Source organism: Corvus hawaiiensis, chromosome 3, assembly GCF_020740725.1.
Source record: "Corvus hawaiiensis isolate bCorHaw1 chromosome 3, bCorHaw1.pri.cur, whole genome shotgun sequence".
Classification (NCBI taxonomy): Eukaryota; Metazoa; Chordata; class Aves; order Passeriformes; family Corvidae; genus Corvus; species Corvus hawaiiensis.
Window position 1 is genome coordinate 5985263 of NC_063215.1, and position 23939 is coordinate 6009201.

The 23939-nt window shown below is 43.9% G+C and overlaps 2 protein-coding genes across 3 annotated transcripts; one reads left to right on the plus strand and one right to left on the minus strand.

Moving 5' to 3' along the window:
* The first annotated feature begins 1145 nt into the window (after positions 1-1145).
* On the plus strand, positions 1146-9260 carry ENPP4 (ectonucleotide pyrophosphatase/phosphodiesterase 4). 2 transcript variants are annotated; one of them, XM_048297706.1, is made up of 4 exons: positions 1146-1334; positions 3039-3903; positions 4825-4995; positions 7416-9260. In XM_048297706.1, the coding sequence occupies exons 1-4, from the start codon at positions 1332-1334 to the stop codon at positions 7778-7780; spliced, it is 1404 nt and encodes a 467-aa protein (XP_048153663.1). In that variant the 5' UTR covers positions 1146-1331; the 3' UTR covers positions 7781-9260. The 2 variants fall into 2 exon arrangements, with proteins under 2 accessions (XP_048153663.1, XP_048153664.1); XM_048297707.1 differs by having other exon boundaries at positions 1146-1283.
* A 2337-nt stretch (positions 9261-11597) lies between these two features.
* Positions 11598-22974, minus strand: ENPP5 (ectonucleotide pyrophosphatase/phosphodiesterase family member 5). Its single transcript, XM_048297705.1, has 4 exons — positions 22867-22974; positions 20124-20993; positions 16862-17038; positions 11598-15513 (listed from the first exon to the last, which is right to left on the minus strand). The coding sequence occupies exons 2-4, from the start codon at positions 20986-20988 to the stop codon at positions 15143-15145; spliced, it is 1413 nt and encodes a 470-aa protein (XP_048153662.1). The 5' UTR covers positions 20989-20993; positions 22867-22974; the 3' UTR covers positions 11598-15142.
* Positions 22975-23939: the final 965 nt, after the last annotated feature.

A 23939-nucleotide genomic window follows, 5' to 3' on the forward strand; every position in this document is an offset into this window, starting at 1 on the left:
CAGAGCTGTGTGACCAAAAGGGAGATGGAGTCATGGAGGAGTCATGGAGGAGTCATGCTGACAACCACCACTGCCTCACAAAGGTGACAGCCTGGGGCTGCTAGGCACCTGCAAAGGAGGCAGGAGGCAGGTTATGAGTATTCTGGGAAAACACAGGGACACTCCCAAGGACATGTCCCATCACAGCTTCACCTCACGGTGCCCTTGTCCAACAAAGGGATGCCCAGCAAACAGCCCCAGAGTGAGCTGCACCCCAGCCCGGGGGGACAACACACAAAGCCCTGAGCTCCCTGAAACCACCACCTTGCTCTGTATGGGACAGCTGCATCCCACAGCCCCCATGGCTCCCCTCAGCTCTGGCCCCTTCATCCCGGTGTGTGGCAGCAGGACCAGGGCAGTGATCATCACCACTGGGGAGGCCACACCTCGAGTGCTGTGTCCAGTTTTGGGCCCCTCAGTTCAGGAAGGACACTGAGGGGCTGGAGCGTGTCCAGAGAAGGGAGTGGAGCTGGGGAAGGGGCTGGAGCACCAGGAGTGGCTGAGGGAGCTGGAAAGGGGTGGTTCAGCCCAGAGAAAAGGAGGCTCAGGGGGGACCTTCTGGCTTTTCACAGCTGCTGGACAGGGGGTGCAGCCAGGTGGAGGCCGGGCTCTGCGTGCAGGTAACAAGTGACATGACAAGAGGTCATAGTCTCAAGCTGCACCACGGGAGGTTTTAGGTTGGACATTAAGAATAATTTCTTCACAAAAAGGGTGATTAGACATTGGAATAGGCTACCGAGGAAAGCGGTGGAGCCACCGTTCCTGGAGGTGTTTAAGGAAAGACTGGACGTGGCACTGAGGGACATGGTTTAGTTGACAAAGTGGTGATCGGTCACAGGTTGGACTCGATGATCTCAGAGCTCTTTTCTATCTAATTGACTCTAGACGCTGGAAATCCCGCATTGCCTCCACGGCCTCCTCGTAGCCTCCCCACGACGCCTCTCACCGCCCGCCCCTCACTTCCCGCTCCCCCTCCGCTGTTCATCCCGGTGCCGCGCCCCCCGCGCCGCAGCCAATCGGGTCTCCCGCCAGCGGGCCCGCAGCCAATCACAGCGGGCGGAGGCCGCGCTCACGGGCGAGCTCTCGCGCCCCCTCCAAAGGCCCGTCAGTGTCGGTTGGGGCTGCGTGGGCGGCGGGTGCGCAGGCGCTGGGCCGCCACCCCCCCGCTGCCCCCTGTCACCTCCGGTCACCTCCGGTGCCGCCCGCGCGTCCCGGCCCGAGCGGAGCCGGAGCGGGACCTCACGGTGGGGCCCGGGCGGGGACGGGGTGTCCCGCGGCGGGAGGCTGTGGGGATGGTGAGCGTGGTCCGAGTGCGGGTGAGGGGCAAGTGCGCGGGAAACCGACCCGGAGTGCCTGGTGGGTCGGTGGTGCTGGGTGTGTCCGCGCTTTGCAGGCGGAATAACCTCCGTTCTGATCGAGCCGAGCAACTCAAAAACCCGGTCGGGAGGTGCGGGAGCAGGTGGACTAATGCTGGTGGTATTTCACAGCTGGGTTGTTTTGCTGGGTTTGCCTGGGGTAGAGTTAATTTTTGGTTAGAACACGCTGCTTGTGTATAAAAGCACCAGTGCTGAGCAGCTTCGGAGCATTTCGAAGCGAACTCTGCGGGTTTGCGTCTTACTGCGCTGTGGAAAACTGGTTCTGCTTTTTAAAGCACCTGATATCGAACGGGTGATTTGCCGCTGCGTTGCTCTTCTCCTTTCTTTTCTCCTTTTTCTTCTTTGAAAGGGCCCTGTCCTCCAAGTCCTCTGTGCTAAGAGATGCCTTAATGCTATTTTTGACAGTCCTTTCTTGTAGCTTTTCTATCTTCTGAAGATACTTCAACTGTTGGAGACCGGGCCGGGGGGGGAAGGGGGTGGTTTCCCGTGCTTTGAATTCCCCTCACTGCTAAAGCTACAGCTAACATTAAAGCTCCTTACACCTTTAAAATAAATGCGCCGTTCTAAGGAGTTTGTAGGAAAGGGTTAAAGGGTTAAAAATGTTGGGAAGACAGCTGCTGTGCCTCCTACAATCACAGTTTGTGTGCACATAAAGGAAAATAAATGATAAAGGAAATACAAAGGAAAAATTTGTTGTGATGGGGTTCTTCTTGAGAAGCAAATACACTGTCTAACAATATTGCAGAAGGTTTTGTGAAACCTGGAGCTTCACTTCCTCTTTCTTAAAGACTGAGAGCATCATTCTCTACCTTTCTGAACAAAGTGCTTAGGTCACACATAATACAGTAAGAGGAGATAAAAAGCTTACAGATCATACCTGGCACTCATAATAGTCGTCAGTTCCTTGGTGAGAAATATTTACCTCACAGATAAGGTTATTAATTTAGTTTTTTTAGAGAGAAAAGTGTGGCACGTAAAGGACAGGTTTAAATGCTGTTATGGTAGATGTACAACAGCTTAGAAGGAAGGCAGAAGTAGAAGTTACTCCTGGCAGTTCTGTGTATAGAATAAGCACTGAGTAAGTGGGAACGTTGAAAGGCTCAAAAGTCTTCCAGCAACTCTAGAGGGTAGAAACTGAAAAAGGAAAAGTGAGATGAAAAAGAAGAATTACAATTGTAGTAGGAAACAGGTTTCTGACCTGAACAGGGATGGGTATTAATGATTTAGAGCTGCAGAGGACTCTTAAATGTGGGTCTGAAATTGTTCAAGTGCCTGTGCTTGAACACAAGGAAAAATTCTGATTGTCTATCTTGGAATGTAGAATTGTAATAGGACACACAGAACAATGGAATAACTGATCAAAAGAAAACAATTCTTCCTTTCATTTAGTCTGCAGGGGAAAAAATCTCACTGCTCGTTTGTTTTAATACATGAAAAACTCTTGGCAATATGCAAGAAACCTCCGAAGTCAGTAGGGAAATCCACTGTTGACTTGAGTGGTTGTTTAGCCTGGGTGTTCTGGAGTTACCCTCCAAAAGGAAGATGTATATAATGTATAGCTGGTTAAACTGGTCACAGCAGAATTGTTTTGGTTATGTGCCTTGTCTTTTTAAATTTTTTCAGGTGCATCTGATTACCTGCTGGAAGTACTTCAAAGTCTGCACAATGAGCTCGATGTTGATGTTATTTTTTGCTGGAATACTCATCTGTTGTGCTCGCTCAGCTGGTGACTCGGTACCCAGGTTACTCCTCGTGTCCTTCGATGGATTCAGGGCTGATTACTTGGAAACCTACAAACTTCCTCATCTCCAGGAATTCATTGAGGATGGTGTGCTTGTAAAAGAAGTCACAAATGCTTTCATCACCAAGACCTTCCCAAACCATTACACCATAGTGACAGGTTTATATGAGGAAAGCCATGGCATCGTGGCTAATGACATGTACGATGCAGATGCCCGGAAAAAGTTTTCACAGTTCAACGATTCAGATCCCTTCTGGTGGGATGAGGCAGTTCCAATTTGGGTAACAAATCAACAGCAGGGAAAGGGAGCAAGTGCTGCTGCAATGTGGCCTGGTAGTGATGTAAAAATCAACAACACGACCCCTCAGTTCTTTATGAAGTACAACTTCTCAGTGAAGTTTGAGGAGAGAGTGGAGAGTATTGTTGCATGGCTGAACAGCTCTGACCCAGTGGTCAATTTTGCTGTGCTCTACTGGGAAGAACCAGATGCAAGCGGGCACAAGTATGGCCCAGACGACACCCAGAACATGCGCAGAGTGTTGGAAGAAGTGGATCAACATGTTGGTTTCCTCATGAATAAACTGAAGGCATCGGGTTTGTGGGACACTGTTAATGTGATAATAACGAGTGACCACGGAATGGCCTCCTGCTCTGCAAAGAGGCTGATTGTCCTGGATGAATGCCTCGGGCGCAATAACTACACCCTCATAGACAAGACTCCGGTTGCTGCAGTGCTGCCAAGGCAGAGTATGTTTGAGTTTGGTTATTTTTTAAGGCATACACTGAGGATTAAATCTTGTTTATCTTGCCTCTGAAAAGTACACAGTTTATTAGATTGTTTTAATCTTTTGCAAAACCTATGGAGTTCGTGTTGCAGAATTTGGACATAATGAGAAAGCTAAAGAATGATGGTTTGTTTAGAAGTTTGTTTTGGCAGTCAGGGGGACAAGGAGAGTTTCTTGTCAAATTTCTGTGGCTGATAAGATGACCCTGGTACAGGGGGTTGAGAAAGTAGATAGGTACTTAGTGTGCCTGATCTCTTGTTGCTCACTTAGTCTATGCTGCTGTAATTCACAGTGAGCATGAAATAAACCCATGTTGTTATTTTGAATAAAAAAAAGTCATTGTGTAAATTTCCAAGTGAAAATCTAGTCCTAATTTTGATTATTTTACTACTTCTTGTTTGGAGAGTGAAACTTAAGATTCCTTACTGTGAATTCCATTTTTGTATCTCGGAGTAATCCCCAACAGTCATGTCTGAAATCATGACACTGCTGGCCTCTCTGTGGCCAGACTAATGAAAAAAGTGATTCATACGGTTAAAAAAAAAAAAAAATTACTGCATTGGATAAAATACTGACTACTTGAGGGGGTGATTGCTTTTTCTTGATTTCTCTGCTTGAATTTTGCCCTTCAAACCCAGATGATGAATTGAGTTGTAGGTCTAAACCTACATCTGAGAGGTGTCTGATTTAAAATGAAAGCAAATTTTGAAATCCACCTCGACACATGTAGCATTTCATAAGGGACATGAAAAAATCCTTTTCTATGTGGGTTTTTTTTTTTAATAATTGTTTTGAAATAATGGAACTTGGGTTTAATGATAGGTAATTGTAGTAAACAGGAGTTAATTTCCAGCTGTTTCACATGCAGTTTTTTCGTTGGCAGACAAAGAAGTTGTGTATAACTTACTGAAAAATTGCAACAGTCACATGAAGGTTTATCTGAAAGAAGAAATTCCAGACAGATTCCATTATCGCCATAACAAGAGAATCCAGCCCATAATTCTGGTTGCAGACGAAGGCTGGACAATTGTACAGAATGAGTCCCTCTCCAAGTGTAAGTGTGTGTTGCTCTGTGGTTTGTGTGGGTAAACTGCCTTGTTTCTATTCCAGCCAGCTGCAGGATGGCCCTCGTTTAGGAGGGGGAGTCCTGGCACTGTGCAGGTTTTGGAGTAGTGCAGCACTTTCTAGAACATTGTCAACTTGAGCCTGGAGTGTTCTTAACAGATGAGGAGGATTTGGGGGATATTCTGTTGGCTGAAACACTTTGCCATGTTCAATTTAATAGTCTGAGTTATCTTAGGTTAGCAGTCTGTCTCAAGCTTTCCCTGGAGTGTGGTTAACTTTTTATTGTATATAAAATATATATGTTGAGGTATATATCAAAGCATGCAACACACAGCATTTAATATCACAGTACATGTACTAGGGAATGAAAATTAATGGCAGGAAATACTAAAAATAGTAGGAACACATCAGCATGTTTGAAAGACTAAACTCAGAACAGGTGTCACTTCTCAGTGCCTTGCTAAACTGTGCCCTTTCTTCCTGCTAGATGCTATGAATGTCAAATTACACATACATATATATGTATGTATATACATATATATGTATATATATTTGCAGGTGTTCCACATGCAGGGATTTTTTTTGGCAGACAAGGGGTATGTATAATTTACTGAAAAAAAATGCAACAGTCACATGAAAGTATATCTCAAAGAAGAAATTCCAGATATATTTCTTTCTTGTAATAGTAATAGCATTCAGCCTGTAGTTCTGGTTGCAGATGAAGGCTCTATGTGGGTGTATATATGTGTGTTCCGAAAGTGATTGGACAGATTCTTTGTAGGAAAATCCATTAATAAAAATTAAATACAAAGGTACCAACTTCCAGGAAGTTTCCGAGCAGCCAACAGCTTGAAGCTGGTTGGTAGGTCAGGGATATCCCTCCTGCATACTTCCCTGTACAACTGCTGTTAGAGACAGGGTGTTAGGTGATGTAAAATCCTGGTTTCACCCAGTGTGGCTGATCTTAATGTCTTCCTTTTGCAGAATTAAGTTCAGGTTTTTTCAGTATTTTTACAGAAGCACTGCTTTTTCATGCAAGATGTGTTTATATTTTAATTTCCCCTCAGATTTGCAACACTTATCTTCAAATTGGCAACATGTAGCACAGGTGTTCTCTGATCAGAGTTCTCTTTTTCTTGTTTCTGGTTAGATTCAATGTCATGTAACTAAAAATAGTTAGTAAGTGAATATTTATAAGGAACAGCATTGCATCAGTTGAAGTGAATCACTTTTCAAATCACTTTTATTTGCAAAGGTTTCCCAGAACCAGGCAGGGGAGGTTTTACCCTAAAAGCCTGTTTAAGGTTTATTGTCTTAATGGACAAAGTGGCAGCACAGTGATTGCCAAGTGTACCAGTACCTCCACACTCCAGAATCATCCTTCAGAGGTGAAAAACTGGGAACTTCACTGGAGAGGGAACCTGGAGTAGCTCTGTTCAAAACAAACAAGTAGTAAAAGGCAGGAAAAAATCTAGAAAGATGTGTCAAAACAAACAAGATGTAGCAAACAGAAAGCATGGAGAACATTAAAAAGGACTAGTGGAAGCTCATTGAAGTGGTGAGTGTGACCTAATCAGTTGGAATCTGGACATTTTGCATCAGAAGCTTCAGGGAAGCACCCAAGGAAACAGTTCTCAGGGATATTCCTCAACTGTTACTAAGACATGGATTCAAACTTAAATGCAGTAACTGAAATACCATGTTGTACATGCTGTGAGAGACTTCTGGCACCTTGGACAGGGTTTTCAGGAACGCTGTTAGGAAATTTGACAATGGCTGCTTTTTAGCCGTTTATAGTCCATCTTAAAAAACCTTCCAGATGTCCAAGTACTCCTGACCTTATAGCTACAAAGGTTTTGCTGTGGGCCCGCCAGAGGCACAGTGATCCTTTGTCTTTTGGTTTTCACTCTTTGGGTGTCCCTTCATCTGAAGTATCTAATCTGATAAGCATGAATTGAGAGTATTTAATATGCTCTAACTGAACACCATCAAGGGAAAGGTGCCTGATTTTTAATAAGTAATTAAAATGTCCACTCTGCAAGGAGAGGTGACTTTCCAAAATCTGAGAAGTAAATGTTTACATTCCAGCTACTGACTCATTGTGGAGTGCCAACCTTCTTTTCAACTTTGGCACGAAGAATGGGAAGGGGAAGGCTGGAAATGTTAAGCACTGAAAGGAAAAGAGATTAATGGGAGGGAGGACCATTGGTGAAGGCCAGTATGGGGGAAGACCTGTGGGGTTTGGGGAAGAGGGAAGGAACTGTGGCTTCCTTCTGTGGTTGATCCAAGAGCTGCTGTGCGTTACCCTTGGTTAAAACACGTGCTTTGGGGGTGGGGGCAGATGGGGAGGGGAACAGTGACTCTGCAGCAGAGGCTGTGACAGTAACTGTGTGCTCTGCCCCACTGCAGTGGGGGACCACGGCTATGACAACGCCCTGCCCAGCATGCACCCGTTCCTGGCCGCGCACGGCCCCGCCTTCCGCCGCGGCTACAGCCACAGCACTATGGACAACGTGGACATCTACCCCATGATGTGCCACGTCCTGGGGCTCACCCCACGGCCACACAACGGCACCTTCGCCAACACCAAGTGCCTGCTGGCTGATCAGTGGTGCATCAGTGTTCCCGAGGCCATTGGGATCGTCATCGGGGCTTTCATAGTGCTCAGCACTTTCACCTGCATCATCATCATCTCCAAGAACAGAGTGGCTCCCTCCCGGCCCTTTGCCCGGCTCCAGTTACAGAGTGATGATGATGATCCTTTGATTGGATAGCGCGGAGGGAGCCTTGCCCCGCTTCTTAAATTGTGATTTCAGGAAAACAGCTTCAATTTGCACTGGATGGCATTCTTTGTTTGATGCACTTTATCTGTGTAAAATACTGTACAGCCAGACCCTGCTGATTTGTGTGACTAGTGTCCTATAAAAATATTTTCATAACAAAACAGTGAACAGGTGGCTTTTTACTGGAAGAGATGCTTAACAAAATAAGGATGCTTAGTTTTTCATTATGAAGCCTCTGAACACTTTCAGAATGAGACTCCAGTGTAGCTAGCCAGGACAGATGAAATGAATTTTAATATTTGTAAATGATAATTGCTTTTTTTGTATTAAATTAATATTGACTACTTTTAGTGTTCTTGCACCTGTGTTGGAAAGAAAAACTTTATTGCGAGTTAGGAGTTAGCTTTGTTTGGAGAGTATATTCTCGTGTGCCCTTAAATTTGGGGAAAGAGAAGATCCAAGACTTTTGTTTCTACCCTTAGTCATCAATGTGACAAGAAACTTCTGAGAAAGAAAGTAGAAGTCAGTGATGAAAGAACTGGTGCATATCTCTTCTATTTTGAGCAATAAACTATGTGGTTCAGCACTTACAAGCCTGGGCAGGTGGCTCTGACATCTTTGGAATGCGTCTCTGGACGACTTAGATCCACAGATCCAGTTGGGATGGCACTACTGCCTTATCTCAAGAAAGTCAGTTTCACCTGGGAATTTTTGAATTACCCAGTTTCATGGGCTGTAGATGTAAAATTACTGCTCCTAAACCCTGTGGAAATTTTCTCAGGAGTAAATTCTACTGAAGGTGTTTTTGAGATAAAGGTGGTTCTGCCCTGTGTACCAGCTCGTACTTGTCTTTTGAAGGCTGTTGTGCTAAAAAGCAACAATTGAAAGTTTGATGTGCAAGTCATCAAGCAAGGATTCCAAACTCTTATTTTACACCCTGGAAAATTAAAGGAAGACGTTAGCAGATCTTATCTGAAAAAATAAATTCTCTAAAATGTTTGAGGTACGTAGATGCAAATTCCTGATGAAGACCAGAGCTGTTCTCTTAATTGAAACTCTTGATTCTTTGTTAATGGTCATCTAGTAACTTGCTGTAAAAAAAAAAGTTTGACTGAAAAACCCTTAAATGGTACCTTATCTTTCAGTGAGGTTAAATTGTTATTGCTAACCCAAAAAGTGAATTACAGTTACCAAGTCCATTTCCTACAAGTTTGATGGTTTTAAAAAATAAAGTGACAGAGGTATCTGGTAGCAATGGGGTTTCTCTTTCACAACTTCAAATTCATTGCAATTTGGTGTTGGCCACAGCCTTTTAGCGATCCAGCAGGGACTTTGGAGGGAAGGGCTTACTTTGAACTGCCCACTGAAAAAAAGAAACTTGTTATTTATAAATGTGTGGAAGTTTTAGTAATTTGTGTCTTCCTCTCTAGGGATTCCATTGTACTGATTAAAAACACAATCCAAAACCTAACCAGTTCTGCTTTTTTTTTTTTCCCCTCAAACTACTAATGCTTTACTTGAAAAAGTTCAGATTAATGGAAAGAGGCTCAGGCCCCTTGAAAAATCTGTGCTGTTACTGACAGGGTACTGGATTTTACTAGAGCAGTAGCTGGACTGAACACAGAGTCACTTCCTCATCCTGCCAGATTTAAATTAATTCCGTGCACCAAGAGGTCAGGTTAATGAGTAACTGTGAAGGGAACGTGTTGCAGGGTAGAGCCTAGGCTTAGATATGCTGTAAAAGGGAGGATGCTTGAATTCATGTGTTAGAGAGAGTTTTGTTAAGTTCTGGTAATTCTGCTAATACAGAGTGGGATCCTCAGAGGGTCAATCAGTCAGAGAATTACTGGAGATGCTTTGCATCATCTGTGTTTGGAAAGGCTTGACTGAGTTTACCTTTCTGGCAGACACAGTAAGGCCAGACTGTAGTGTCCTCTGCCTGTGAGGTTTTGGTTTTTTTCTAGAAGCTAAAACTGATGAGGACAGTATTTTCTCCACTCTGTTCTCCTCCTTCTCCCCAGCAGTTGTCACACTGTGTAGTTGATGTGTTCTCAGTTCCTCTGTGGATCCCCTCCCAGTCAGGTGCCAAAGTTACCACCAAGGCTTTGGTGACCAGAACTGTAAAGGCTGCTTGAAGCACAGTGGCGGAACTCTGATCTGAAATAGGAATGTTGGTACAGATGGGGAGATCAAGGTTTAAATGCATTTCTCCTCCTAGCTCCTAGGCAGCCCCTTCTGATGAGACCTGCTACAGGCACTGAGGTGCTGTGAAACCAGCGAGTGGCTGTATCTGGTGGAAATCCTTATCACCCTCTATTCCTCCTCCCTTTAGCATGGAGATGAGACAGTGCTAGTGTTTAACGAGAAAGGGTTTAAAGGGGAAATTTAAGAAGTAGGATAAACTATATGCCAGTTGTACTGCTGATTATTTTCATTTCCGAATCTGTGGTGTGGTCTGTAAGGGTGCTGAGTTTTCTTCCTGGTACAAAGGGAGAACACAGTAGCTCTTGTAAATACAGTTTCATACAGATCATGTACAAATCAAGAGAATCTAGAAAAAACATCTTCCTGTCTTTAAGATACACAGCTGCTTTATTTAAGGATGATTATTTTTAAAAATAGAGCCTTAAACATGACAAAACATTTCCACGGTCTCATTCTGGTTTGTGTGAAGTATTTCTCATGAATGCCAGTGGCTGATTTCCTCTTGAACGGCCAATTCAGAACAAGAACAGCAAAGCTGTGGCTTCTGCTTCCTCAAGGCTGCGATCAAGGGACAGTAGTTTGTGGCAACATTTAATGACTTGCTAAATAGACACAACTCAGCAATGGTCACACAGGGCACGTTAATTCAGGGGAATTTCCTAACACTTAACTGACTTTGCAGTTTAGAGGGGAATAGGGGATATTTAGTGACACTTCCCAGCACTGAAGGCTTATGTTTCATTACTGCCTCCACACAGGACCTCTCCACTCTGGGCACAGCAGCCCTAAAACATCCACCCCTCTGGGGTTCTGTGCTTTCTGAGCATTGGCATCAAGGAAACAGTTCCAGAATTGAGCTGATTTCACCTGACTACAGCTCTGAAATACTGCTTTCAGTAACTTGCTGCGTACACACTGCCTGTGAAAATAAACCTACTTTGTGTACCTCCAAGGATCAGACCACAGGGACAGATGTTTGCTCTAACATGCTTGGTAGCATCCTTTATTGCAAAAAAACAGTAATGGAGGTTTGTTAATATGATTCAGATCAGGATTTCATTATGGAAAGGCTGGTACCACTATTGAATTTATCATTTTCACGACCTTGCAGCAATTTTTGTAGTTTATCATCTAATAAATACTTATATCATCTTTACTGTAGGACAAACATGCCATGAAAGGTTTGTACAGCAGCATAGATATGGTCAACACAGCATCCATGGCACTATTTAAGCAGGGAAGAAGACTGGGAAGTAAGCCTGTTAAATTTCCATTTTACAGAACAACAGGACCCAACCACTGCACATTCGTCCTTCTCCCACGTGCAGGTCAAGATTGTGTTGTTCACACTTCTGACTGGTGTCCCTATCCCAGCCCATGGCAGGGGGGTTGAAATGAGCTGATCTTTAAGGTCCCCCCCAACCCAAACCATCCTATGATTGTATGAAAAGTCAATTTATACAACACTTCATCTTAACAACAGGTTTGGCAGTGCTGGGTTAATGGTTGGACTGGATGATCTTAAAGATCTTTTCCAACCTAAATGATTTCATGAATCTGATTTTTCTGCCTTTTTTTTTTCTTTCTTTTTTTTTTTTTTTGTGACTGCATTTCTTGAAGCAGCATTGCTGCAGCTCTTGACCAAGAAAGTCTGGAAGATATTTTTTTAGTAAAAGAAACTGGAATCCTATTGGTAACTGATAGCTTTTTCCATATATGGCAGCAAGGTGGGAAACAAGAAGTCTGTTATGTAAGAACTGTGACCTAAAATTCCTAGGTTCTATCACACTTCCAGTTATTTTTAACAAAGGCACACACTATGCAGAGTCCAAGGAATATTTGGGATGCATACAAGTTGAGACCATTCTCCCCCAGTCATCTGCCCCCCAGTTCAAGTTTGTTTTCCAGAAGTGTTTTAAATGAAGCCAGCACTCCATGCTTGACAGCATTATAGCAAAGATATATTTTAACTTCAGCATTTCCAAACAAGAAGAAACAAAGAAAACATTTGACATCTGTATGCTCCACAGTCAGTAATGAAACACATCATGCATCATTCTTGGTTTCCAAGCTTAAGTTACAAGCAGTACACAGTGTACTCAGATTCGCCTTCCGGTAAAGTTGTTTGTACATCATAGAAAGTATCATATACACAGAAACCAAATCCCACCCAAAAAGGTGTCTGCAAAATGTCACATCAGAGAAGAAGTCTCTATTTTTCTCCAATGGCATCATCTGTGCTTTCAATTTCATTAAGCTCACATCCAACAACTTAAAACAGTTGGGCAAATGTCCTAACAAGGAACTACGCAAGAGATACCTGCAAATGCACCTAAGAATAAAAGAAATGTTTGACCCTAAACTGAAATACCCAAATACTACAAGATTCCCTTCATTTTTTTACAAAGTTTTATTTTGCCCTCCTCTAAGAAGGGCCTCACAGTGCAATACAGAACAATTATATCAACAATTCTCATGTTCGTGTCCTCAGCCTACTCTGAGTATTATTGTTCCCAAACCTTTTGTTGGGGGCAACCTACTGCTCTTCCCTTGTTGCATATTTGGACAGGTACGTCTAAGTCCCAGATGACTGAACAACACTGACAAACTTTGCCCCCTCCTTAAAACCAAGGGTCACTTTGGCTGACGATAGAACTACACTTGCCACAGTTAAAGTGGAGTTTAAGGAAAAGCTCTGAGATTACAACCCAGTTATTTTTACATCTGCCACGATCGCTGCTATGAAATTACTGCAATAAGAATTTCTACTAAAGCAACATGTTCCAAAGTGCAGAAGCTACAGGTGAGGGGTATGGCATTGTTATGACAATTGCCACTGTTATTGCCTTATCAAAGCCTGCAGATCTTCTTTAAACACACACTAAGTTTGTGCTACAATTCATTTTTAAGCTGCCAACAAGCAAGAAAAGGTGGACTCAATGCATCAGCTTCCTGTGTGCCATCCACTTTTTGGAAGGTGAGTAGGGAAGGGATTAGTAACAACTCAGAGATTCGGGTTTCCTGCTCTGATTTCCCCAGTCTCTGAACACTGCTGTGAACACGGTACTGCTGTTGTAGTTCAGCTGGAGCCCCTGCAGCTTTAGCTGTGCAAGCAAATTCAACTTCAGGCACAGCTAATGGCCAGCTGCACTAAGAATCAGCCTTACAGACATTTTCCTTCAGTGTTTTCTTAAGAAAATGGCAATGCAGGAAAACAAGGCCATTCACAACATAGTAACAGCACTGAGCCAGTTGCAGTTCACAGGATTTCATATACATCCCCCAAATTAATGGCTGTCTTCCACCAGACCTGCATTTTTCCTGCCTTCCTAAAGCTACTATTACAGCTGAACTTCCAGAATATCCCTTAAGTTGGGCTATTTCATTGCCTTCCCTCTGAAGCATTCGCTGCTCCCAGATGTGGCCTCTGGAAATGTCCGCATCTGTCTGCAAGACAGCTTGGTGCTAAGCAAGTGTCCCTGCCATCACAGAGGAACCCAGCAGTCTTCATTAAGTCTGGAATTTAGCCCAGCAAAATGAATTCCGTACCCCAGCCCTCCCCTTGCAGAACTGTCTGTCAGTCACGCCCTTGGTTTGGCAGAGCACAGCCAAAACCAAAGTGTTCCCATCCTTGCCCTCTGCTGGGGGCTGTGGATACAGCCATCAATTGCACTTTAAAATACTCAGTCTGCTACGTCTGCACGAATTTTGAAAGTTTCTTTCTCCTTCAGGCATTGTACTCAGCAACAAAGTGATGAGAAATACTATCATCTCACCCAGGGAGAAGGGGAAAAGTCTGACAATAGACAACTTTTCTCACTTCTGAATATGTTTTTCATATACACCTCAGCAGCAGCTTCTCACCTACCATTTAAGTGAGCTCACAAAAACCCCCACAACTACACTAGCAAGAAGATTTATTGCTACACATAAAAGAATGTGAATAATATGTACCTTTGTTAACTCAGAATTAATATTTTTCCCTAACAGAGGCTTTCCTCTGGAAAAAGAAACTCCAGTCTTACACCTTTTTTTATTAAAGTGTGCTTTTTCAGACTTAACGTATATGGCTTAAGATTTATACAGCTGCCCTTAAACTGCATGTGTAATCCTGATCATCCCATTCCAAGGCCCATGCAGACACAGCAGATAAAGCACAAGACACAAGTCAAACTCAGTCTCCAACATCACACCAGATGCACACCCAGGGACAAGCCTGACAGCACTTTGAAACCAGCTTGAGCATCCATGTTCCTTAACTTATTCAGAGAGAACTTACTCAGAGAAAAGGCTCCATTTGGATATACAGGTGTGGTGCTTGTATGTGTCTTTATCCTGCCAGCTGCATGGAACTCCTAGATTTAGTGCAGTGTACAGGAAATAGAAAAAGTAAAGATCTACATTTACCTAAAATCATATCTAAAGTGGTAAAAACCTGTATTTACCGAAATAAAATTTTAAAACATTAAGAATCAAGCAGTTTAATGCTGATTGCTAAAGGCAATACCACTTAGATTCATTTTTTGGGGCTACAATTAACACAGTAGTTGGAAGAAATATATGTAACTCCAAACAGACACTTAGCACTGCATGACCTAGCTGAATAATAATGTTCTTTTCTGCAGGATTTAACCCACCAAGTTATCTGTAATAGTGATCCATGCAAAAGCTTCCTTGGGCAGAGAAGAAAAAAAAAAACCCAAGGAAGTTTAGTACCATTCAGTGACTTGTTAGAATCAAAGAGACTCAAAAAACCTCCCAAAGAATAAAAGAAAAAAAAAGGGTGGGAAATGAAATCACCATTTAATAGTCTGTGAAGTGCACCCCAGTTTATGTTATTGTCCTAAAATTAGCCATAATAAGGTATTTGAGGTCTGTTGTCACTACAGGTCTTCATACACACAGAGCTTTCCACGTTTACCTACGGTATCTTCAACCCCTGGAAGATGAAGTGACTGCAGGGTGAAAAAGGAACATGCCCTCTCTCTGCATACCTGGTCTGTACATGCCCCAGAGTACCAATGAATCAGCACCCATCTCCGTTCACTCCACATATTTATGCTGATCCACCTCCATTGTTTATTTTCTTTGTAAAGGCTTATTTTAAGCCTCAAACAGGAGGTGTTTGAGGTGTTATCCCAGGTGTTATTAATCTTGCAGCAGTGGCTGGGCAGCTTCAGTGTGTTGGATTTGCATGGAATTTGCTTGGGCGAGGACAAAATGCTTAACAAAAACTGCAGTAAAAACCAAAACAAGCAAGCTGCCCAGGAAGACTCCTACAACAGTGGAGTAGGTGTCTGCTCCACGGGCTCCAGGAACTTCTTCAGCAAGTATATCCTTCACAGCATTGAAGGAACCATTGCTGGGCAGTGGGTTGATGCCAAGAAGATGACACAGTAAGGGGTACAAGTCTGTCGCATTCATGAATTCTTTGGTGACATTCTTTCTGAAAGCAGGCCCAGCTGCCAAAAAAATGGGATGCATTTCTGGTACAGTGTTGTCATATCCGTGATTACCAACTAGAAATAGAAGATAGGTAAAGGTCAATATCCCGAAGTTGCAAAACAAGCATTGAACCTTTTCCTAGAATTAGCAGAATGCAGAAAAGGCACAGCCATCAGTTATCCTTAGAGAGGTTTAGAAGAATTGTTTTGATTGACAGCACAAATGTCTCCTAGCACATACCAAGTCTCAGAACTACAAAGAGAAAAGACCTAAAAAAACCCACAATGGAGAACACTATTTGGCAAAGAGGGGAAAAAAAGGTGAGCTCATATGGCAGTAACACCATTGTCAATGCCACCCTGGGTACACCCAAACTTCCTTAATTTTCCTCAAGGAAAAACTCCAACTTTGCAACTGGTCCAGATCTCTTTGAGAAAATTAAAAAAAAACATGTAGAGTCAGACTGTCCATGTGACTCTGAATAGAACCTTTGACATTTTGTCCAATTTTGTGCACCATCAACTCCTCAACAAGGAAGAAGAACTCACTGGTGGGTGTCCAGTGCCCATTCCTGACAGGGGCATTAAAAACAGGGAACATGTCAAACACATAGGTACAAGAAGCTGCTCTCAGCAGCTACTGAAAAGCTTGTTATGTCTTGCTGGTAGTGGTCTTCAGGTTCATAACTAGCACCAAAGTTCAAAAGGTTCTCAATTAGAAATGTAAGAACTGACCACATGACCCCTGTATTTTAGGTAACCAAGAAGTTACAGTTCACTGTCTCCATGCTACCTATAATAAATTTCAAAACTTCAAGGTGAGGAACTTGAAAGTGATCAGGGTTTTATACCTCCAAATCACTTAGAATGCACTTTTTCCTCCAAGGCAAATGAAATTCACTGGTGTGCAGTAACACAATATCCAAGACTCTTTGTAGCAATAGAATGAGGTTACTCAAGTGTAGCACCCACACAAGCTGAGGATTTTCAAAAAGTCTTCTTCCATTTCCAACCCAACCCAACCCTTCTCCAGTAAGTAAGTAAACATGATAAAACAACCCTATTCACCCTCTACTCAATACATTCAGTTACAACTTTCTTTTTTAATAGCTCAAGAAGTGCTTGTTGGTTTGCTACATCCTGAAGGACCTCAAGTATGGGGCCACTAAAACATGTGATTGCTCTTATCTCAGTAAATTTAATGTTTAAAGAAACAGTAAGTGCAGATCCTCCTCCCCTAAGAGTAGGGTACTTCTCATCCCATCAGGGGAAAAAATTATAAATTTTACACACTTTAGTTTTCCCTCCCAGCCTTACAAATAAAAAAAAAATGAACATTGGTTGATACTAGGAGAGAAAGTACCACTTAAGGTCTCTGCCTTGGAAGATACTGCAAAACACACTATAAAGACAGAATACTTACACAGAAAACTGTCAGTCTTATTATGTACAATTTCCCATCCTTTATCAGCCACTGCTAAGATGGGCTGAATTTTACTGTTGTGTTTGTAATGAAATCTATCTGGAATCTGCTCCTTTTTATATACAGTCATGTTGGGATGAGCGTTGGCCAAAGCTTCATATACTTCATCCACTTTGCCTTCAAACAAACAAGAGAGACAAAAGAAAAAATTAAACATACCAGTGTGTTTACTGAACTCATCAGTAGTTAAAATACAGCTGAAAGAAGAGGGCAAAATGCCCCAGAAGTGTAAGAGACAACAGTGTGCACAGAAGTTACTGTGAGAAATCCAGAGCCTCAGTCACGGTAACATCCCCCTCAGCACCAGACTTCACAGCCTGTTACCAAGCAAGAAGTGCCTTGCTAATTTTAGAAAAACCCCTCATTTCACAGTTATCAGAATGTAAGCTTCTCACAGGAATGAGTTAGAAAGCATTGAGTTGTCTCCTAGAAAAGGAGCCAAACTCTCCTAGCTCCATGCAAAGCCTGAAAGCAAGAAGACAGCTCCTAAGCCTGTTTGTGAGGTAATGGCTACATTCAGGCCGAATTCTGTCACCCAGCTGGCTGTGACAAGTGACACTTTTCATCTATTTTAAAGCAGTTTGTTTGTTGCTTTCCTTTGTTATTCAGTAACAGCCAACAGCATGAGCTACTCCTCTGTATTCCCAGTGCCTTCTCCTTTCCCTTCCCTAGTCACAATGAACACAAACCCTCAAGAGCTCTACTAACACTGAGTAAAAAAGGCATTTTGCAACCTCAGTTTTAAGTTGCTTATTTCCAGTTTCTGAGCTTGCCTTTCCAGTAAAAGCCACTGAAGAACCACAACCAGTTGGACAAGCTGGCTGGAACACCAGTGCACAGAAAGGAGGAACCAGAACAGAGAGCCAGGAACACAAGAGCAAGTTCAGGAACTGACATCTGAGCAAATTCCTTCACTCCCCACCTCCACTTAAAGCCAGATTTCTATTGCGGGCTGTGCAGTGCACACAACAGATTCCTGTGACACACCAAATCCCTCAGCCCCATGACTCAGGTAAATATTTGTGTGACATGTGCAGCTGAATGCACAGTGTGTCTGCAGGCCCCTTTCAGCCTGCCATTTCCAGCATCCAAGGAGTTCTGAATGGATCTCATGGAAAAAAGTTTGGGAGAAAGTGGCCAGTGTTTCTAAAGAAATCATCTTCCTTCTTCCTTTTCCCCCTCAATTCCCAGAATAGAGTATAGAAATTCTGAAGGAAAATACGTTAATGTATATTTCTTATCTCAAACTGGCACCAAAATAAAAAAGAATCACGAAATTAAGAGGCAAAACAGAGGTCAATATGAAACAGCAAAAGCTAAGACATCAGCAATAGTTACAGGAACAAGAAGAGGGACTCTAATGCAGCATTTCTAGGACTATATCAGTTATAAAGTTAATTTTGCTATGCCAGTTTTCTATATGGGATGGCAGGGAGGAGAAGTCCCAAATATACCAAACTTGATTTTATGTTAATTATTTGAATTATTATATTTATATTAAATAAAAGAAAAAGGCCAGCATCACCAGCTGTGCTACAGGTACCTTTTTTGTGAACATCTAATTAGTTCCCCACACACACTGATATACCAGCATAGTTAAATGATGGCTTTAATCCATCTCTTGGGGAAGCAATATGCAGCCAAACAATTAAATGAAATTGCTGCATTTTAAAGCATTCAAACTTTTTCTCAGTCTCACTAAGTTTTACCATTCCCTTGGTTTAAGAAAGACAAATGGAATAACAGGTGAAGAATCAGTGTTATGTACTTAAGCATATGTTAGCTCATACCTAAACTGGCAGTGAAACTCATTGTTTTATAATAAAAATCACAGCTGGTATCATGGAAGAACAGAATTTTAGCTGTGCTCAAAACTAATTCTTGTTTATTGGTAGTGTAATAAATACCTGAATCTCTGGGCAAAATCAAATCCAAGCTGTTTCTGAAATCCACCAAAATGGCTTTTTTACTATTCTGTCATCTAATTGCAGCAGAGATACTGTTTATTTTCAGCATTTAGCAGATGGGAGAATCAAGTTATGCATCTTCAAGTTCTTGTTTACTGCATTAGGGACATTTCAGCACTGAAGTTTACTTTTACAGCTTCTTTATTTGCTAATGAGAACATCCTGGTCAACCATGTTTGCCTCAATGGGGATGAAGCTCCCAAAGTTGGCTCTTTTATCACCACAGAGAGAAACAGCACCCAGCTACAGGGCCTGCCTGCGCTCAGACAGCAGAGGCCTCCGTTTGGGCATACTCACATTTTAGTCTGGAGTATTCTCCAGATTAAAAATGATGAGACACACTTGTTCATGCACTTAAAGGTCACTTAATTCTGCAAACACCCTCCCTGCTTGGGCATTAAATACAGAGTGCTATCTATCCATTAGTGATGCAAATGTTACAGAATTCTTAAAAAACACCTTTCCAGAAGGTCACCTGAAAACTCAACTTCCAAATTAGCACTTTGTTTGTGTGGGCAGGGGTGTTATTTTCCAGGTTAACACATCTGCACCAAGTAGTTTACAGTACTTGATCATCAAAATAAAGAGCAGATGCATTAGTGACAGTAAACATACACCTGACATTTCAGCAACCCTTAGGTGACTGTAACCAGATTTCAGATTTCAATTCCAACATTATTCTTGCCCATCTTTATCACAGTAAAAATGGTATGAATGTAACTGGCTGGCTGTTCAGCATGACGGGGGAAAAAACTCAAGTGAACTACAATAGCTGGCATCTAATCAAATAGCCAACACAGGCTTTCTTTTTATCAAAGATCCCCATCTGTTCTCAGTTTAGAAATATAATCTGTTCTCAGAGTTAGAAAGATAATTCTTCCACTATGGCTTCAGCATCCTGATGAAAGGCAAGATAGGTAACATTCAGGTGTTATCTATCTAGAGCACCATTCAGCCTTGATAATGCCATTAGATTATTTTACTTCTCACAAGGACTAAAGGATCCTTGGCAATATTAGTCAACAGCAAACAGATTTGCTCCCTTTTCTTTTCTGAAAGTTACTCCAGGCTTTTGACAGAGCCTGCAAAAAAACCAAAGGGATCCTGCAAGTGCTCTTTGTTCAAGGCTGATGTCCTACTGCCATCAGTGCTGCTATGCTGCTACCACCAACTCAGTCTATAAAGTTTGGACACTCCAGTATCTCCTCAGGGAACGTTACTGCTGTAGCTCCTACCTTCTTGTGGCAAAATGGCTACTGCAGGGGAGTGGTCGATGACTTTATAGAGCTCTCTGCTCACGTACTGATCAAGCTCAATGAGCCTTTCCAAGGATGACTGTGACATTCCGTGATCACTTGTGACTATGACATTTATCACATCCCACAGCTTCGCTTTCTTCAGTTCAGAAATGAGATACCCCAGTTTTCTGTCAATGTCACTGATTATCGCTCCCATAAGTGGGTTTTCAGGGCCCAGAAAGTGGCCCATCTCATCAGGCTGTTCCCAGTACAGGAGACCAAAGTTTATGGGTTCTTCTGATGTAAACCAGGCAATGAGCTTCGCTACCCTGTCTTCAAAGGGAACAGATTCATTGTAGGGCATGTAATGTGTAGGCAAGACTCCATGTATCTTCACATCTGTTCCAGGCCACATAGCAGCACCAGATTTGTGTCCTTCCCTCTGGTTCGTCACCCATATTGGGGTGGCCTCTTCCCAGAACTTGGAGTTGTGGGTGTTCATTTTGTTCAGGGAGAAGGTTTCATTCAGGACAGGATCGTACATCTCGTTAGCGACGATGCCGTGGCTCTCTGCGTAGAGCCCGGTCACCAGGGTGTAGTGGTTGGGGTACGTCTTCGTTATGAACACGTTCGTGACCTGCCTGACGTGCACCCCGTTCTTCATGGCATAGTGAAAATTGGGAGTGGACACTCTGTAGATGTAATCCCACCGAAACCCATCAAAAGACACGAGCAGCACTCTGGGCTGGGCTGGCTGGTGAGACAGTGCACTTTGAAGACAGAGTAAGAAAATTCCAAGGGCTTTCCAATAACTGCTCATGGCTATTCTGGAAGGTATCTGTCCCCTCTTCTGAGGCAACATGGCATCTGTTGAGCAGAGACAGAAGTTGTCAAAGTCATGACTTAGTTTTAAAAGTGAGTGGTTAAAATACTCCTTATGTATTTATATACTCTAAGACATATTTTACAAAAGCAGGCAAGGACAAGGGAATGGCAGTGACAGGACAAGGGGGAATGGCTTCAAACTGACAGAAGGCAGGGCTAGATTAGATATTAGGAAGAAATTATTTACTGTGAGGGTGATGAGGCCCTGGAACAGGTCTAGAGAAGCTGTGGCTGCCCCTGGATCCCTGGAAGTGCTCAAGGCCAGGCTGGACAGGGCTCGAAGCAACCTGGGATAGTGGAAGGCGTCCCTGCCCATGGCAGGGGGGCTGGAACAAGATGACCTTTAAGGTCCCTTCCAACCCAAATCATTCTGTGACTCCAGTTCTGATCCTAAGTCTCAAGGACATGAATTACTTCTAGCTATGACTGGCATTCCTTATCTAACAGTCCTTATTATGTCCTTATCTGACATAGGACACATAATTTCACATTGTATTGGGCTGTGCTCCCCTGCCCCAGTCTCCTCCTGTTCTTCCCAAACATCTTCTTGTTTAAAACTCAGTTATCTACTCAAAGCAAGATCCCTGTAAGAACCCTCACACAGAAATTCCCTGTCTGTAACTGACCTAAAATTTCATGCTAATATTCTCCACTTATTGCTCAACAGCATCACAACCACAAGACCAGATATTGCTAAATCCAGTTCTGCATGTGGGCTGTACCAATATTCCTCATAGTTCCATTTAGGTTCCCATTTTTCAGCAGTCCTCTGGGACCCAGTCACCACTGAAATTCAGCTGGAAAACAGTGAATTTGTAACAATAAATCCATCTTAATATTTAGAGTACATAAATAGCCTAGTGAATATAAGAAGTTACAGTGTAAAAAGCATCTGAATACCACTGCAACAATGGAATGGGATCTGTGGCTGCCCTATCCCTGGAAGTGAAGTTCAAGGCCAGGTTGGACTGGGCTTGGAGCAACCTGGACTGGTGAAAGGTATCCCTGCCCATGGCAGGGGGTTGGAATGAGATGAGCTTTAAGGTCCCTCCCAACCCGAACCACTCTGTGATTCTAGGATTCTGTGACTTGCAGGCAGTCAAATGTTACACCAAACTTGTGTGTCTCTAGAAATTAAAATCCAGGCTTTGAGTTCTGCTAAGAACAAACTGACACTCCAGAGATGTAATGCCCCTTTCAGCAAACAACACAGACCCAAAGGCTACAGATTCCCTCAGATCCACCTAATGGGACATTTCTTCCAGCTGAACCTGAAGGACACAAGGCCAACACGCTGCTGTGTTCATAGGAACACAGCTGCCGAATTAGACATAGCCCATAAATTCCCCTTCTGGGGAGGGACAAGTACACCTTGCAGCCTTCTCAAGTGAAATCAAGTCTTTACTTCTGAATTTTACACAGCTAATGACCTCATCATGATCTATAATTCTATTATTCCAACTCCTTAACTGCATGCTCTTAATAAATAATAAATGATGGGTGGTTTGGTTTTTTCCCCAAGGCCTCCTCATATTGTTTTCCCCTGGATACAACCTAAGCACATCTATTGACCCGGGTCTCTGCGGAACTCGGCACCAACAAAACCTGGGGGACCCGAGAGGCTCTGGGGGAACGAACCCACCGGACTGCCAAGGGCAGGAGCTGCCACACGGACACACGGACGGACACGACCGACAGAGAAGCGCCCCGGGCCCCGCTCGGCGGCCGCCGGAGCTCAGCACACGCGAACGCCGAGCCCAGGCCGCCATTCCCCACACGCAGCGCCCGCACCACCGCGAGCCCCGGGCCGGAGGACGCCGGGCACCCCCCGAGCCCCGGAGCCGCCCGCCGTTACCTGAGGGGCCGCGGAGCAGCGGGTCCGGCCCGGCCCCGCCCGGGAGCGGCCCCGGCGCTGTCACTCAGAGCGTGCGGGGCGGGACCGCGCGGGGGCGGGCCCGGGAGGGAGGGGGAGGTGGAATTGCGGACTCACAGCGTTATTTGGGTCGCGAAAGAGCTCTGAGATCAGAGTCTGGCCTTTGACCGAGCGGCACCGTGTCAGCTGAACCGCGGCCCTCAGTGCCATGTCCAGTCTTTCCTTAAACACCTCCAGGGACGGTGACTCCACCGCCTCCCTTGGCAGCCTATTCCAATGTCTAATCATCCGTCCTGTGAAGAAATTATTCTTAATATCCAGCCTAAACCTCCCCTGGCTCAGCCTGAGGCCATGTCCTCTTGTCCTGTCGCTTGTTATCTGGGAGAGGAGCCCGACCCCCCCCGGCTGCACCCTCCTGTCCGGGAGCTGTGAAGAGCCAGAAGGTCCCCCCTGAGCCTCCTTCTCTCCGGGCTGAGCCCCTTTCCCAGCTCCCTCAGCTGCTCCTCACCAGACTTGTGCTCCAGACCCTTCCCCAGCTCCCTTCCCTTCTCTGGACACGCTCCAGCCCCTCAATGTCCTTCCTGAACTGAGAGCCCCAGAACTGGACACAGCACTCGAGGTGTGGCCTCAGCAGTGCCCAGCACAGGGGGACATCACTGCCGTGGTCCTGCTGCCCCACTATTGCTGGTGCAGCCCAGGTGCCACTGGTCACCTTGCCCACCTGGGCACACCTGGCTCATGTTCAGCCACTGCCACCAGCACCCCCACGTCACAGGTGAGGTGTGTGTTTGGGGTGGGCTCCCCAGTACAGCCCTTGTGCAGGTGTCAAGAAGGGCAGGTTGTAAGGGTGTTGCTGCATGTCATAAATTTAATAGAAATTAAATAGAAATAGGGCTGGATGGGCTGTGACCCAACTGTAAAAACAAGGAGCAAAATTCATTCTCTGGACATCTGGAGGTGCTTCTTCAGTTAAAAAAATAAAAAAGTTTTGATTCTGCTGTTTTTTTCTAGACTTTTTTCTCCTCTTCTGTTCTGAGGCTCTAAATTTTCTATTT